Consider the following 18480-nt stretch of genomic DNA (forward strand, 5'->3'; position numbering starts at 1 on the left):
CTCATAGCTTACCTCGGGATCGTCTATAAATGATGTGACGTTTACTACCATATCTGAAACAGTAGCCTTAGGACGTCCACCTAAATTAGGATAGGCAAAATGTCTGCAGAGTTTGTTTTCACCAATTATACATGGTGTATCTACTAGCTTTGTCAGAACTGTGGCCTCATAGTATGCTTCCGGGATCAAAACAAAATAATCCTACAAAATAAATAAATAAATTAGCTGTCCGTACAGTTGTACCATATTAAAATAAAACGAAATGTTCAAGTGGTCTTACTATCATAATTTCTTTGGTGGTTTTGATAGTAACGGTCCAATTTCCTGCGTTCATAACAAAAGGCGCTGGTGCGTTTCCTTTCTCGACTAAGACGGTGACAAGTTGTGGCTGATGAGTCGGCCTCAAATGAACAATGAAGCTGCAAGAATAATGTACCTACTGAATTAAGTCCTTCAAGCAATCATACCAAGTGTACAAATGTTCGATTTTTTGTGAATTCTGACAAGTCATACCTCTGTTTTGTATCAATGACGCTCTCTGGTGTAATAATAATGCTGGTAGTAACGGGATCTTTAAGAAGATTGGCGTACTTTAATACCATGCGGTATAAAGATGACTTGCTGATGTGCACTACGTTGATGACTTCGTTCTAAAACATATGTAAAGCTTTTAATGTGTTAGAATAAACACGAACTGGCTGTAGACATGCCTGTAGCTTGCGTGGTAGAAACCAGTGAACTTCGACTACAACCAGCACTGCCTTATACAGATAAGCACGATTCCGAAACTGATCTCGAATACGAAGTGGCTGAAAACGCGTTGGAAGCCCCTGTGGCAGAAACCGAACTAATGAAGAATTCAGAAGAATAGAAAGACATAATAATAGGATAGTTCTTAGACTATACTAAAGTAAGTTCTATATTATGCTGTTTAGTACCTATATCAATGTTGTGTACAACTATTAGTGCGTGTCACTATTTAGTCACTTTGAATTTACAACCTGTTTTTAATAAAATAAAATATGGTTACCTGTAACATCGAAAACACTACATATCCTTTCCAAGAGTAGCCCGGAAATACATCATCCGAGTTTCTGTACCTAACAGGACCAGATTGGGTGAGGCCTTCTTCAGCTTCATATTGGAACTGATGTAGAGTGGGGAAGTAATGCGCGCGGATGGGACGGTCGCAACGTCTGCCCTCAACACGTGAATGGCAACGACATTGCCCGCTGCTCTTGTCGCAGTTGTTATCGATTGATCCACCAACATCACAGTCACATGCTATAAGACAGAGTTAGGTACATAAAAGTAATCTGATGCAGTCTTGGTCAAAAAAGACGGTGTATTTATGCTACTGATCAATACATTTATTTTTTTATACTAACTGATGGTTGCGACTTAAGGTTTTACAAATTTCCGTGGAAACTCTTATTTTCCGGGATAAAAATACACTATGTCACTCTTCAGGTCTTTAGCTATCTACCCATGCAAAAAAACGACGATCCGTTGCTCCGTTGCGACGTGATTGAAGAAAAATCAACAAACCAACAAACAAATACACTTTCACATTTACAATTTGGTTTTTTGTAGTGTTTTTATAAGCATACGTTTTTGACTCACTGAATACAAATCTGAATTTATTTCCGATCTTAAAATGTCATCAAACTGTGATTTTGATCGAAACAGTACAACTACAGTAAAGTTTCAGTACCCATGTAATTTTGTATCATTACACACTTTTCTTCCACAATCCTACAGATAAACTGATTTCATTAGAATTTTAGGCACATTAGGGTTTCAATCTTCAAACATACCTGTGCATCCAAACATGTTGTGATTTTCTAATTTATAGAAACCGTCTTGACATTGCTCGCATTTCCTTTCGCCTACGTGTAATTTACACATACATTGTCCGCTGCGGGTGTTACATGCGCCAAGACCTCCGAGCGTGCCTGCTATGTAGCAGCTACATTCTGAGAATAATTAAACAAACAGTTAGCTAACTTATTAGCTGTTTTAGCTGACTTTATTAGAAGCGCAACGCGCACCAGTAGACTCATCATCATCATCAACCCATCGCCGGCTAACTACTTAGCACGTAATCTCAACTCAGAATGGCCATAGTCAATTAGATATTATAACTATAATAGATAGTGGATTTGCAGACTTCACACACCTTTGAAAAAATTATGGCGAACTCTCAGGCATGCACATTTCCCTACAATATTTTCCTTCATTAAAGCAAGTGATATTTAATTATTTAAACATAAACATAAGTCTGAAAAGATAGAGGGGCATGCCCATGATCGAACCTCTGACTCGCCGAAGATAAGGAGGACGTCCTAACCACTAGGTATCACGGCAATCATCAGTAGAGTGAAGAACGACAACTTTCACATTGATAACATAATAAAGTTTCCTCAAAAATTGGTTTACCTTCACATCCAAGAGGATTGTATTCTTGTAAATTCCAAAATAGAGGTCTACAGTCGTTACAAATTCGGCCCTGTACACGGTCTTTACATTGACACAGCTCTCCCGCTGGTACTGAACCACAACCTGCAAAACAATACATTTTTCAACATTTTAAAAACACTTTTTACGCAAATTCTTTTTTATTAACTAATATAGGCTTGCACTTGACTGCAATCACATCAAACAGGAGTAGGTGTTAAACCTAAGGTAGAGCAAGGCACGGCCATCTCTTTACCAAATTTATAATATTATTAGGTATAATAGTATGAATATAGTGAAGATATCTAATTCTATCTTACCGGAAAAAGACGCAATGACTCCTCTCGGGTCACAGTTACACTCTTCACAGGCAGGATAGTTGTAAAACTGCTCCTTGCATTTATCGCACTTAATGCCGTCAAAGTTTGATTTACAATGGCACTGCCCGATGTCATCACATGTTGAGCCAATTGCGCCTGACTCATCGCAGTTGCATGCTGGAAAACCATTGTTAGACAAAATTTGTAGCAAACAGACGAACAAACAAGAGAGAAAACAAAGTGGGTTATTATTATTTTACTAGTTAATTGACTTTTATATTTTCATATTATTATATTATTGTAAAGCTTGTTTAAATTATCAAACGGTCTGTTATAAATTTATATTTAATATCTATTTAAGTAATCTGTAAAAAATTGTAATCCTATTTGGCCTTATTTTCAGTCTGTTTATGTAAAATTATATTGTATATATCGCTGTTGATTGCAAAAAACAAAAAAACTACATTTAAAATTCCAAGCTCAGTTACAGTTTAAAATCGATTGCAAAATTTGTACTGGGCAATCAAAAAAGAAACAAACCAATAAATATACCGACATCTTGGAACTTTGAAAAGGACGTTGTTACAAAAAGAAAGTGATTAAAAATAATACAAATTTGATCCATAGCAGAGTTTCTAAATGACGACAATTTTTTAAAATTTTGGCAACAGTTTCCTTTTTTATGATAACTTTAAACTAATACATATATAAATTTTGAAAAACAATCGTCGAAGCTGGCGTTTACAGTGGCTTATTCCTATTTCCTTGGGTACTACCGTCACTAAAGAAAATTTTCTTGATTGAGATTATAGTCTTTACTATGTGGATAAAGAAGTTTCAGTTCAATAAAGTTTAGATACATTGGATATAATCAATAGCTGGTATTTTGTGGTCACACACAAATACACAAAATCAAATAGTAGGTATATAACTACATATATATACTTACGTAAACATTCAGGGAACTTAAAGTATCCTGGGGAGCATTGGTCACACTGCTTGCCTCCAAAATTACTTAAACAGTTGCACTTCCCATCAACTGAACAACTAGTTGAGGTAGAGCCGGTTGGCGAACAATTGCAAGGGACACAGGAACGTTCACGACCTCGAACCTCCATGTAATATCTGTTAAATAAAATAACTTCTAGTGTCATTAAACATGATGACGACCAATATGGCGAAGTGGCGGGCGCTGTAAAGGAACCTAAGGTTACATTTCATACGCACTTTTGTCGACTATTCTATTATTTGTCGTTCAACATTTAAATTTTCATTTTTTGCATGACAATAAATGTAATAAAATTATATTTATTTTGAAAGTTATAACCTTTGAAGTATCACTATTTGTGGCAACTTCATGCATAAAATAGACCATGTAAAAAATAACCAAACTAACGTCAAAACTAAGGATTTTAAGGAAAATTTTACTTATGAAATGTAATAATTTCAAATTTATTAGGTTTGTTTAAAAAAATTGATTAATTTTCGAAATAATAACGTAACACCAAACTATTTCTATAATTTTTGTGTGTAATTAAGTGGTCATCTTACCCTGATAAACATTGATCACATCGAGTACCACCGAAACCTGGTTTACAAATACACTGTCCAGTTGTGTCATCACAAATGATAGGCTCTGTACCACTGGTGTCACAGTTGCAGTCTACAAATGTCAAAAAAATAATGAAAACGTATTTAAAAGTACTATTTTCCACAGTTTTTAAACATGCTTTTTATTAGCTGAAAGATGGTTGTTTTATGGCCAAAATTAGATCAATCCTATACGTAAGCTGTCAATAACTTTCCTAGCGAGGCTGTTAATCTTAATTAACGTCACTAGTTAACTTGTCGACAGATTTCAGATAGGATTGATTATTAATTTGAGCCGTTAGTAACTAAGCAAAAAATTACAGATATATTGCTTATTAATTTCAGCCTTTAAAAGGGATAAAGACAGTAAAGTATTAGCTGGCAAGAAAATCAATTTTTGTTTTAAAATTATCTAGGTACTTGTCAGTGGTAATATTTTTTCTGTATTTATTGAAGATCAATGTATCATTATTACCAAGTACCTTCTTATATTTAGTTAGTTATTAACGAACTATATTACTAACGTTTGCATGTTGGGTAGTTGAAGTATCCAGCTTCGCATTGATTGCATGTTCTGCCAGTGTATTTGCTTTTGCAAGTACAGTTACCACTTTCCTTGTCACACACGTGTGAGACAGAACCGACTGAATGGCATTCACAATCTAAAACACGAAGGAATTGATTAAAATTCTGACCAAATAAATGATGACCACTCATTGGACAGGGCCATTGAACAAACAAAATGACACCGACTCATTGGTGCTTTAGCACCAATGCAACCTCAGTGACGTCTGGATTTCAACCGGTTCGTTCATTAGTAACTAAGAGGTGGCGCTGATTTATTTGGTTCCAAAACCGTGAAAAGTTGTGTTCGCTTGTGCATATCTTGTCATTTATATCGATGTGCCCAGTCCAACTTCATATTATGTGATTTTATTAATAAATCCCATTTCATACATTAATTGCGGCTTTCAATAAATCCCATGTAGACTCTTTGATGTTCCGGGACAAAACATAGCTTATGTTCGTTCCAGGGATGCAAACTATACACGTACCTTTCACTGAAATAGGTTAAACAATCTAGCAGACAGATATTCTGTTGCATTTGTAAACATATCTCCATAGCAGATAGTAGGTAGATACTATTACGGATTATGCTTCTCACGTTGGTATTTTTTTAGAAAATCACGGATGCTGTCAAGTTTTCTACTCTTACTTTCTATGAGTGTACCACGTTACACGCAGCAGCAGAAGAGATTTCAAAAGATAAAAAATCCCATCAAACCCGATATTTTCTCTTCAAAGTTGTAGCAAAAAAATCCAGACATATACAGCCCGGGGCCCTTTTTTGAGAACCTAATATGTGTATCAGCCAAAGATCTTGGATTGGAACGACCAACATTTAAGTACATAATATTTTTGACTAAGCACGGCTGACAGTAGTAGTAGGTAAATTCAGTAAATATAAATTACTAGCTGCCATGGCGAATTTCGTTCCGCCTGACAGTCAAGTCAATTCAAATTTTTAAATATTTCTCTCCGTAAGAACCATCCTCGTACTTAAAGGAATATTATAAAAAAAGAATTAGCGAAATCGGTTCAGCTGTTCTCGACATTTGCGATGAGCAACACATTTAGTGATTCATTTTTAGATTATAGATTATCAAATAGGTCATCAGTAAAGATACTCCCAGAAACTTACTTTTACATGAAGGTGAATAATAACCATCTGCACACATTTCACAAGAAAATCCTGCGTAGTTATATTTGCAAGGGCACTGTTAAAAAAGATGCTGATTATTATAAAATATTTAGTATTGTAAATACTTCTAATACAAGTAGATGTCTTTATTTTTTATTCCATTACAAGTTAGCTCTCGACTAAAATCTCACCTCGTAGTAAGTGATGGTAAGTGATGCAGTCTAAGAAAGAAGCGGGCCGACTTGGAGGGGGTATGGCAGTTTTATTAAACCAAACCCATACCCTTTATCAGTTTCTACGTGGCATCGTACCGGAACAGTAATTATCGCTTAGTTCATTTACAGTAAATTACCTAAGACTAAATCGCTTGGCCGAACTGCTTTGCCAGTGTGGTGTGGTGACTAGCCACGACAGAAGCCTCACACCAGACAAATGGGGTAGTGTCACTTCGCCATATCTTAGTGGTATCACATGCGAAGTGATACCATCAAATTTCCTAACTCCGGGTCGCCACAGAAAAAATATTTAACCCCCAGCCCCCAGTCCCAGCAGCCAGTTTAGAAGCCCCAATAGTTCTTACCATTCCGTCAGTAGGTGTGCAGTGTTGTCCTTCTGTACCATTAAGGTTACACGTGCAAGGCTTGCAATCAGGATAGTCAAAGTATCCATACGCACACGAGTCACAGTTCGGTGGATTGAACTCGCGTCGGCACTCACACCGTCCGGTTTCCTCTTGACAGTTACCAGTCGAATAGTGTAAGTCACAGTTACAAGCTGTCAAAAATTAATGATTAATTTTTGGATAGAAGCAGGCATCACCATCTGTACTACCTCTGATGATGGTGCAACGTGATACATGCACCATCCGCACTTTCACTTCATCATCATCATCAACAACCAATATGCATCCACTGTTGGACACGGACCTCTTTTAGAAGAGCATAAGCCTCTTGTTATCACTATGTTCTTTTACGTATAAATTATTTTTATTAATTTTTGTAATATTTCCAGCACAAAACTATAAAAAAGCATTGGTGTGGTTGACATTTAATTAACTAACACAAAAACTTTTTTGCTCCATATTAGGCACTGATTAGTAGCGCTTTTCCATCTGCTCAGCATAATGGCAGGGCTACATAGTTTTATCTTTCGTTACGAGTAATGCGATAACTTACGTTGGCACACGTCAAGTTCATCCCAGCGTTTACCGAACGGGCGGTAGTATGTTGGTTTGCACTTGTTACAGTTTATTCCTTGTGTGTTGTGTTGGCAGTTCTTACATACACCACCACCTTCATATCGTCCATTTATATCGAGTGATAAGCGCTTCTCGTCAATACTTGCATCGAACTCACACTCAGTGGTGTGGTTGTGACAGTTGCAAGCTGAAAAAATTATGTTTATTAACATCGACCATCGACAAAATAATTAATTGCTCAACTTACAAATCACGTAAATATGATGATAAGCTCAAATATTAGTTAAGTAATTACTGTAACACATATTAAGTATCAATTTCAAGAAATTCATTTTGGAATTAAAATAGTTGTTATTTCAAAAGGTATAAGGTATGTTGAGTGTAAAGCTTGAAATAATATTCTCACGTTCACAAGCGAATCGGTCCCAATTTTGCGATATCCTCCATTTTTTCTGTTCGAAACCTGGACAACAGGCAGTACACTGTGGACCGCAGGTATTGTGCTGGCATCGGCATACTAGAATACTGCTGTCACTTTCGGGCTCAGCCGGGTCGCAAGTGTCCGCGTGGCCGTTGCACATGCATCGTCCTCCAATACTGATATCCTTAATACTGTAGAAGTACTGTCAAATCGAAAAGTTATTTGATAAGTATTTACACTTTTTACATACAAATTAAGAAGAAACAATACGTATTACAATACTAGATGATGCCAGTGATTTTGTCCTCGTGTATTTAGAGCTTTTTAAGTTATGTCTGTATTCCCGGCGCTCAAGCTATGTCTGTATTTCCCATTTATAATAATAGTACGCATTGCATTTTAATAATCACTTCCCATATTATAAATGTGAAAGTGTGTTTGTCGGTTTATTGGTTATTTGTTTTTTCCTTCAATCACGCCGCAATAGAGCATCGGATTGACGTGATTTTTGGATGGATATAGTTAAAGACCGGGAAAGTCTTAAGCTATTTTTTATACTGCAAAATAAAGAGCTCCTACGAAGTTTTCAAAAACTAAATCCACGCGAAAGAAGTCGTGGGTATCAGTTAGTATGTATTTAAATTGTACTCACTCTCCTAGTAACTGTAGGGTCCTGTCTTGCTACCGACATAAGATGACCAAGCAAGTTTTTGGTTCTCAATAAACGTAATCTCACGTTGGTTGCTCGCGTCCACTCTTGTAGCACGGAGGAGTTAAAATATTTGTTTGCTGACGGCCGAGAATTTAACAGTGAAATTGGTATCTAAAACAATTTTTATAACCCCATCAAAATAAATTTACTTCCACACATTCGCACGCTTATTCCAATATTGTCCAATATTTTGCAAAATTGACTTTTAATTGCCATCGGTTTTAAAATGTGAAACTCTATGCATTACAAAATGTATCATAAAATGTTTAAATTAATCTTTTTGTGCTTAAATTACGAAAACAACATTTAGCCATAATTTCATAAACCAAATAAAGATAAAATTATGCACTTATTCCTACAAGGGTCCTATAGAAAAAAAATTGTTTTTTGTCTCTCCTAAAAAGTTGACTCTTTTGGATAGAGACAGTATTGGGTAAGGTATTATAAATTACTTTTTTTTTATATTTTAGATGGTAGCATCAAATCAAATTCAAAATTAATTAAAAACTTACTTCTCCACCTTCGAGAGGAACAATTTTAGAGTATTCCGTATTGCAAATGACCGAGTCATCTTTTGTAATAGGTTGTAGACTCTCCCTTCCGAAATATCTTACACAATCCCTGCAAAACAATAAACATTATTGACAATGTAAAAATTGACTATTTATTAATAGTGAAGCAAACGCACAACAGACGGAAACGTTTAATTGCGGAAACCAGCCCAGAGTGAAGAAAGAAAGAAAGAATTGTGAAAAATAGCAAATCATGTATAAAAAAAAATCAGTGAATCAGTTCTATAGACAATTTAATAATATTAAACCCCCAAGTTTCAAATTTTTATGTTAATACTAGCTGCCCCGGCGAACTTCGTACCGCCTAATAGTGGATTTTTTTTAAACTTTTCTCTCCGCTAGAACCATCCTCGTACTTTAAGAAATATTATAAAAAAAAGAATTAGCGAAATCGGTTCAGCTGTTTTCGAGATTTGTGATGAGCAACATATTTAGTGATTCATTTTTATATTATAGAGAAGAAATACACGTACTGTGGAGAGTCAGAAAAATATTGCCATGGCTTGAACGTCTTTCCGTAGTCAGTAGATTTCTCCAAAGCCCAAAGCCCTGGTCTCGGGGAATTGCCCATTCGAACGAAGACATATGCCACGTGGAATTCCTAAAAAAAAAACAATGCGATAGAAACTATAGTGTCATCTCAATATTGAAAAACATAATCCTAAACTTCAACACGTACGATTCTAACCTAAAAAGGGTTTAGGAGCTTTACGCTAACATTTTTAAAACGTAGGTAGTAATGCTAATTAGGATAATACGTTGTTACCATATAATGTACATCTGCTTATTATATAAAGTTACGTTTTTCTGTAATAGATGTCTAAACATTGGCGTCCCTGGAGTGATATCTCGAGACTGTACAATACAGCGCTGGCCAGTCGTCGTCGCGAGACTTGAGAGTCATGCTCAAGACCGGGAAAAGTGGGCAGAATAATGTAGGAAAGCGAGCCCCACCTTCGTGGGACGACGTCGTGGACGAAGATATAGGTAGTTTAGGTACAGCGTCATTCCTGTATTTCAAACTAGCTACCCATCCCAACTTTGGACGGGTGCAACGTACATCTAATGTGATGTCAGTGTGGTAATTTTTTAAATTTTGTTATTGTATTTCAAAAAAATTCAAAATTCAAATAATTTATTCAAAATAGGTAATAAATTACACTTTTTGATGGTCGGTTGTTGGATTTATAAGATACAATTATTACGTGAACTTAATACTAAAGCTACGAGGGTTCCAAACGCGTCCAGGGCTGAGAAGAGCCCACAACAAACTCTTTCAAAAAAATAAGACAGCATTTTTGATGAAACATCTCAGTCGCTTTGATTTCTTCCGACATCTTGAACAATTATCGTCACATTTAAACAAATTAACATAAAACGATATTAAACTATGCGTATTAACCTTCCTCTTAAATCACTATCTATTAGTGAAAACCGCATTAAAATCCGTTGCGTAGTTTATGGGCAGATGGCAGGAAGCGACTTTATTTTGTACTATGTAGAGATATGCACCTACCTACGAGAATTTCAACACCATCACCAGTCACCACTCGACTGTGTCATCGTTTATAAGGACGCTCTAATGACCGTTGAAAAGTTACCGTGGATCAATGCTTATGCTCGCGACTTCGTCCGCGTGGACTATACAAATTTCAAACCCCTATTTTGACCCCCTCAGGGGTTGAATTTTTAAAAATCCTTTCTTAGCGGTTGCCTACGTCATAATAGCTATCTGCATGCCAAATTTCAGCCCGATCCGTCCAGTAGTTGGAGCTGTGCGTTGATAGATCAGTCAGTCAGTCAGTCAGTCACCTTTTCCTTTTATATATTTAGATTTTAATATATAAATAAATTATTATATATTAATATTATTATTATTATTATTTAGCTTATTTCATGATTTAACGACATATTTTAAAGTAGATGACGGTACTACCACGATTAGTTTAAAGTTTTTAGTTGTCGTTATTTCAACCCAATTGCCAATACCCAACGAGAGGATAAATTATTTTGATTAAAGATATAGGTAGGTATACTCTAGATTCTAGAATATAGATAAAAAATTATTAAGGCGAATCACCAAAACAAAGCGGAGAAAACTGGTTTGCTATATCAAATGTTTTAGGTATTTACTATTAAATAACGGCCTTGCTAAAAATATACAGTATATCTAAAGATATTGTCTAAATAATGTGCTAATTTGATACACAATAAGAAGTACTTCACTCGATTGAATAAAATCTTGAAACAAGCTAAATTAAAAGTCTAAAACAAATGATCTTCTAAATATATAAAAGGAAAAGGTGACTGACTGACTGATCTATCAACGCACAGCTCAAACTACTGGACGGATCGGACTGAAATTTGGCATGCAGATAGCTATTATGACGTAGGGATCCGCTAAGAAAGGATTTTTGAAAATTAAACCCCTAAGGGGGTGAAACAGGGGTTTAAATTTGTGTAGTCCACGCGGACAAAGGAGCGAGCATAAGCTAGTAATACTAATTTTTTTGACTTGGCTTATAATTTTAATATGCAAATATTTGTCTTTAAGTACCTACTACAGAGAATCTGCTGAATTTTGGTTTTCAACAGGACTTCTATATTTATTAAATTCAAATTTGTCCCAGAACTTGAACGTTGCCAAGTGGTTTTATAACACGTCACGCTGCCCGCTCCCATGACTCACCTTTAGAACTTATGCCAAAGAAGTGATGGAAAACATATAAGTCATTGTGGAAAACACAATTTCTTTTTAGATATAGCAGATAATTTATCAAGTAATTTCAGATTATGGACACATTATTGCATTCGCCAAGCATAGAAATTTTCATTTTTAGTAAGAATACCGTAGAAGAATTATCACCTAGGTAAAGGTAACGGTATTGGAAAGATATTATATTAAAAAAATATGATATGTATACAAATTACAAAGATGCCAATTAGGTACCTAATAATTACGTTCGCTGCATTACTGTGTTTACAACGTGAAGCATTCTTAGGAGTAGGTAACTAAAATTTCGCTTAGCCAAATGTAGGTATCATTTTACATAGCTTATCATGCAATTCTAGTAATCAAATTCATATGTAATAAAATACTTGGACTCAGTAGTGAGCAGATAATGGGTTGATCATGATGAGCATCCTGATTGTTAAATTCAAGTATCTATCTACATAGTTAAAATAAAATTACAATAATTTTATTTATAGGTTCCGGAAAAAATCGCTAGAGCTCAACACCAAGACGACACTTATCATTCATAATACGAATATCTAGGTAGAGTACGCGGCCAAAAGTGATGAACATCGATCTTTAGATGGACACAGCAGATTTGTAGAGCACTGTCTCGATAGTCAAGAACGAGAAATTGTCATATGGGTATGAGTGACAGAGACAACGCTCTACAAAGATGAAATGTCATTCTAAAGGCCGATGTTCATCACTTTTGGCCGCGTATTGTATACTTACACCTACTATTATGAGTTTTTGTGAAATGTTGCGTAGTAGGTAGGTGGGTACATAGTACATACCTACCTAATCATTAACTACGGAACCCATATAAGCATTCGCTACATTGCTGTGCCATAATCTGAAGTTACAACATAATACCTATTATACTTATGTAGGTATATTAATTTATAGCTTGTCTATAATTAATAGTAATTTCCCTCCTTAACGCTGTTCCAAAGATATGTCGGGTCAATGAACTTTCACCAATTAGGACTATTTTGAGAGCTATGAAGTTCGCTGTCGACGAGAGAATATGGCCTCAATGTTCTCACTTACTTGTTCTTACATTCCCACTCTTATGATTTCTACTCAAGAAGTTGTTTAATATATTAAAAACTATCAATCTTCAACTGTTAGCAATTTATCAACATCAATGCCAACGAGGAAATATTTGTTTGTTTGTTTGCAATCAATAAATTCTAAACCTACTGAGTTCAGTAATAATTCTGAATTTAAATTTCACCATTAGAAAATTGATTTCTAGACCCACGGCTAAAGGAGATCGCCCATGAACGGGCCGGGCCCTCTTTTGTGGCGTTCGTGTCAAAACTTAACATAAATTATAAAAAAATGTGTTATTTTTTTACGATTTTATTACGACTTTTCTTTCACTCTATTATTGAAAATATCCACAATTACTGTTAGAACCGTAAACATCAATTTATTTTGAAGAAGCATTAATTAAATATAACCTTAATATCAGCAATATAAAAAATAAGATTTCTTTATAACCAGGGTGAATAAATGAAAATCGTTTGCAGAATATAAAAAGGTTATTATTTGTCTACACAATAAAATTAAAACCATGGTGACATAACAATTATATTAGGGGGGGCCCAAAGCTCCTAAGAAAATGGGCAATCTCCTTTGCTCTCCGAGGCATGGAGGGAACAAAGAGGCTAAAATTTGGACTTTCAAAGTCAGTCACCCATCCATTTATCAGAGACGCTCAATGATACCTGAATCATCTACTGTCATCCAAACTAAAAAAATCTGCAAAATTTTAATGGAATCGGACAATTGAAAACAGACAAAAATCTGTTACCAATATCGACGGAAACGCAACACACAAACAAGTGAAACTAATAAAAAGTTTTCAAAATAAAAAGAAAACTGACTGATTGACATAAACTGCTAGTCTAGATCTAGAAGTTTCACATTTTATATGGTAACCTACCTAGGTTTTCTGATATCGTAGTTGCCCCTAAAAAATGATTTTAATAATTCTTCCGGGTAACGCTGGGGTGGTCAGTTGTTTTATTTTATTAGTAGATACCTATGTATGTTTTGCAAAATCATACTTTTTTATCATTATCCTAGGCAGGCAATTTGACGATGGTCACATGTGGTACCTAACAGTTTTTCGAGTATATACCTAAGTAGCGAATGATGTCATCGACGACCACAGCGTTGTCATCTGTACATATTCTAATTTAATAATAATTAGCCCTGCTTGTTTAAAATATCTAGGTACTTATGTGTTTTTTGAAGATCATATTATGTCTCAAAGATATAGATCTAAGGCCGTTTTTGCACGAGTCACCGTACAGCATGATTTGCGGTCACAATACACGACACACTGCACACGACACGCGTAGTACGCGACAGGTCGAGATAGCAATCAGGGCACGTGGGGACGCCCCGCACATCCGCACAGACCCTGCGTGAACCCAGTGCGGGATAGCGCGGGTGACGTGCGGCTGTGCAGGGCGTCTCCCCGCCTTATACTCCGATTTTCATCTCGACCGGTCGGGAAATATACGCTCGTAAGTTTTTCGGAAAAAGTGGAAAAACATTTTCCACGAGTGACGATTCTGCAACCACACGGCAGTTGCGTTTGTTGTTGTGGTATGGGTGTCGTACGGTTCGTCGTCAGCAAGTTCATACAGCCGCTATATCGTCAGCGCAAAAATCTCGCAACATCATAGCAGCACCCGATGACATAGCCAATAACCCTCCTTTGGGTTTCGCCGGGTAAAAAAGTGTCTGCAAAAAGTGTATCGTGCTGGGCGGTGGCGTTGAATGAGCAAATGGTTCACAGTAATATCTGGTGCTCAGGTTTGTGCAAAACGCCCACACTGAATGCAGCAGCGTTAAAAGGGACAATATTATGATAGAATCTGCCTAATAAAGCTGATAGTGAATTTTTAGAAACATGCAACATTGAAAAATGTCACTAGTTATACAAGTATACACGACCAAATTTTTTTAACTTGCCACCATTTCTCAATATCAGCTTTCACTAAACAGAATCTAATGTTTTTTTTTTGAAAACAGAAATGTTATTACCTGACCGAGATCTATGGTAAGATTGACTTCATTATACTTCATTCCTCGTGATAGAGGAGGACTCTGCCACCAGGTTTCCATTCCATCTACGGCATATTCCGGCGGATGCCTCTTCGCTTCATTTGTCGCATCGCAGACGTCGCATACCTGAATGATAATTATCAGTATTCATTTATCATCATCTGGATAAAACTATGTGTTTATTCATAAATGTTTTATGCTAAGTTTTACGTAGTAAATAAAAGGCATAAAAAGATGCGTATATTCAAAAACTTAATAAGCGAAAATACCAAAATACATATATCTATTTTTCAATACTTTGCTCGTTAAAAAGTTTTCTCTTCTTTCACAGTTATCAAAACTATAGAGTAGATTTTTACCACACCCTAGGCGGCAAAAATATTCGTTGTTGTCATCCACAGAAAACCGTAAGCTGCTCCGTGTTATCATCAACCGATTGACGTCCACGCACGCCGCACGTCTAATGGCCAGCGGAAACACGCGGATTGGAGTAGAGCCATATTAGAACCGAGTCCTTTTGTTAACTTATTAAGTATATTTTAACTTTATATATTTTGATGACATATCGTTGACCAGGTATGACGTATCGATTGGTCCAGGTACTGAAAACAACACACTTAGGATGTGTGTCCAAATAAATTTTAAGTACTAATTCTTAATTATTACTTTCTGAATCCATGTGTGTTTCACTGGACGTTTCTAGGCTTGCCACGCACTACCAAGTAGCATCGATATGCCAAAGTAAAAAAAAATAATTTGATTTACCTCTTATCAATAATTATTAAAAAAACCGACTTCCAAAACCACTACACAACCACCAAGCAAATCTTTATTGCTACACGTGTACGTATGTATGTGTGAAGTCGAGCGAGTATAATAAAAGACACTAGAAATCTAAGCGTGAAGCTCTTCAACATACATACCTACACGTGTAGAAATATTTTTTTTTAGTCTGTAGTGGTTTTGGTAGTCGGTTTTTTTTTAGCTTTTTAGTGCAAGTAGTCATTGCTTGGTACCTAAAATATCAATTCACCAGCAAAACTTTCCGAATCCACAAGACGTAGGAGTTCAATACCTTGCAGTATTAAGATTGAGAAGTTGGGATCCGAAGTTCAATAATGTAGTATATACTTGGGTACCTTATATAATATTGCATCATCCACAGTTCCTGAATCACTATAGTTTAGGAGTTCTGTACCCTACATCACCAGGGTTGAGAAGTTGGGACTTGAAGTTCAAGCATGAAGTCGTTGCTTGGTACTCACAATATTAATTTACTATTAACACTTCCTGATATTGATAACTTAGGCAGCCAGTCACCCTGCAGCATCAGGATTAAGGAGTTGGAACCATAAATATTTATGGGACCACCAAGAACAATTCTACTGTTGATTTAAAAAAAATTGCAAATCGGTCCAGAAACCTCGAATAAATCGGCGTACATACATAAAAAAACGGGCCGAATTGAAAAATACCTCCTTTTTGGAAATCAGTTAAAAAAGACGCGCGTCGAAACAGCTGGTTTGCGTTGCGCTTCAAGGCTGTAATTTTGAACCACTGGCCGAGCTTTCGTTTAATTTCGACAAAGTTCGGGCCGTCTCGTAGTGTTTTTATGGACATGTGGTAGCCAAATGCGTTTGCGCATCCCTGCTCTAGAGCGTTCTTTTGTTTCTCTCCAGCACAATGGATTCCAAATTTGAATGTATTTTTTTTTCGGCACATGCTCTTCGCATGTTTTGAAAAAGAAAAAATATTTCGTGAATGGACGGATTTATTGGGTGTTTTAAATGGACCTTTTGCTGTTAAGACTTCCATTGATGATGTAACATTATACTTTATTGCTGATGGTTAATTCAATGAAAACTGCTCCACCGATGTTTTTATGCATTATCTTGTAACGGAAACGGACATATATGCAAAACTTGCATGATATATGTATACCTATAGTAGGTATCTACGCGGCAGGTCGAGATGCAATCATTGTGGAGACGCCTCGCACATCCACACAGCCCCTGCGATAACCCGATGCGGGATAGCGAGGGTAACGTGCGGGTGTGCAAGGCGTCCCTCGCCTCATACCCCGATTGTCAATCTCGATCTGTTGCGTACTATACCTACGTCCTATATCGTTGTATAGAATTTTAACACTTTTTAATCTGATTTACTTTTTATTGATAATGTAATAAATAAATTTTAAAACTAGCCTTATCTAATTACTACTAAAATACTATTATTAATTATAATCTAATACGGTTTTGAATATTATTAAAACAACCAAATACCGGACGTTCGACATCGCCATTGATAATGATAAGAGAGGACCAACGACCTACTTGGTAGAGATAGGTACCTATATAAGTTTATGATAATCACATGGCCTATGAACTCAGTAGTATCGTCAGTAGCCACAGTGTAGAACTACAGTGAAAAATGCACCACATTGTTACAAAGCTGATTTTCATTTTTAATTATTACTTGAGCCTTTTTTATAGGTACATAATATATCCAAAAAATATTATTTTTTTGTTAAATAAGAATATTAGCCATGTTAAATGACTAATATTCCCCTTTTCCTCTCCAATTAAGCGTCAAGCTTGTGCTAGGAGCTAATAATTTTGTAAAGAGCATGATTTTGCTGTTCTGAGCTGCCTACCTACCACGGCAAGATGGGCCATTCTGAACCAATATGGTACAATAGGTAAATTCATTTAATTATTCAATCTAGGGAATTAAACAATGTGTTTCGAAAAGAATCCTGAAAAGTTGGATTTTGATATAATACTTATCAGCTATTGTTCTAAATAAAATGTGAAAAGTTCTCATTTACTATAATAAGTCAATGCATTCCATTTTACAAATTTTTAGGCGCAACAAGTAACAAACTATGACCGGAACTATGATAATTAGGTAGCTACGTGAAATATAATGTTTTCAAGTTACAATTTTATAACACATAATTTTCCTGAAAAAGTGACCATTACTGATTTATTCACGAAAAATCGCTGTTGGTGAAGTTCAACAAAGTTTTTTTTACAAAACTCAATTTTCCGAATTTTAGAAAACCAGCTTTCTGGAAATGGCTTACGTCTTGATAAATTTGGGTAAAGTGAAGAGTAAGAGCATTTATGATGGTAAGTAGCTAACTAGTTTCGAGCTACCTAGTTTTTGAAGCAAGCGTCAGATTTCACAACACAGGCTTCGAGCCATATCGCAGGATGGTGAGCCAACAGGATGCTTGAGATAAGCTATCGCACCCTTTATCGAATATGTAGCTACTGGCGTGGCGTGGAGTAAATTAAAGATGAACTAATATTAATTTATGTAGGTACCTACATTCTACACGCGACAATTTTTTTTTAAACAGGAATCTTTTGATTTTTTGTCCTTTTATATTTTGCCAATTATATTTTGCAATCAGATAATTAGCTATGTAAAGAAAAAAATGCGTCGAAAGCTTCATAACGAAACGTTTTTTCTAACGTTGCTAATATGAGTCCCCAAGGTATTTAGGCATCAGTTTCTATGCCTCCTGTAATATTATTGTCTCGAGTAGGTACACAAATTATCAAGCGACTATCTCTAGCAGTGGACGTCTATCGGTTGTTGATGATGAAGATGATGATATTATCTTGAGTACCTTCAAGGTAAGATAAGGGTAAACAATAGTGCCTCAACTTGAATCTCATC

At 35.9% G+C, this 18480-nt stretch overlaps 1 protein-coding gene across 1 annotated transcript in view; it reads right to left on the reverse strand.

Annotated features, from left to right (window-relative positions):
• Window positions 1-18480, reverse strand: part of LanA (laminin subunit alpha) — a 45005-nt gene that overhangs the window by 24816 nt on the left and 1709 nt on the right. Inside the window, exons 2-19 of the mRNA XM_034983399.2 lie at window positions 14773-14919; window positions 9446-9573; window positions 8913-9021; window positions 8341-8511; window positions 7674-7890; window positions 7245-7454; window positions 6650-6843; window positions 6070-6145; window positions 4892-5029; window positions 4329-4440; window positions 3727-3902; window positions 2778-2954; window positions 2440-2562; window positions 1818-1976; window positions 1031-1284; window positions 514-650; window positions 281-419; window positions 13-201 (exon numbers count right to left, since the gene is read on the reverse strand). Of these exons, the coding sequence (XP_034839290.1) occupies window positions 13-201; window positions 281-419; window positions 514-650; window positions 1031-1284; window positions 1818-1976; window positions 2440-2562; window positions 2778-2954; window positions 3727-3902; window positions 4329-4440; window positions 4892-5029; window positions 6070-6145; window positions 6650-6843; window positions 7245-7454; window positions 7674-7890; window positions 8341-8511; window positions 8913-9021; window positions 9446-9573; window positions 14773-14919 (2856 nt within the window). The remainder of the gene's footprint in view (window positions 1-12; window positions 202-280; window positions 420-513; window positions 651-1030; window positions 1285-1817; window positions 1977-2439; window positions 2563-2777; window positions 2955-3726; window positions 3903-4328; window positions 4441-4891; window positions 5030-6069; window positions 6146-6649; window positions 6844-7244; window positions 7455-7673; window positions 7891-8340; window positions 8512-8912; window positions 9022-9445; window positions 9574-14772; window positions 14920-18480) is intronic.

The sequence above is a fragment of the Maniola hyperantus genome, chromosome Z, assembly GCF_902806685.2.
Source record: "Maniola hyperantus chromosome Z, iAphHyp1.2, whole genome shotgun sequence".
In the NCBI taxonomy this organism is placed as follows: Eukaryota; Metazoa; Arthropoda; class Insecta; order Lepidoptera; family Nymphalidae; genus Maniola; species Maniola hyperantus.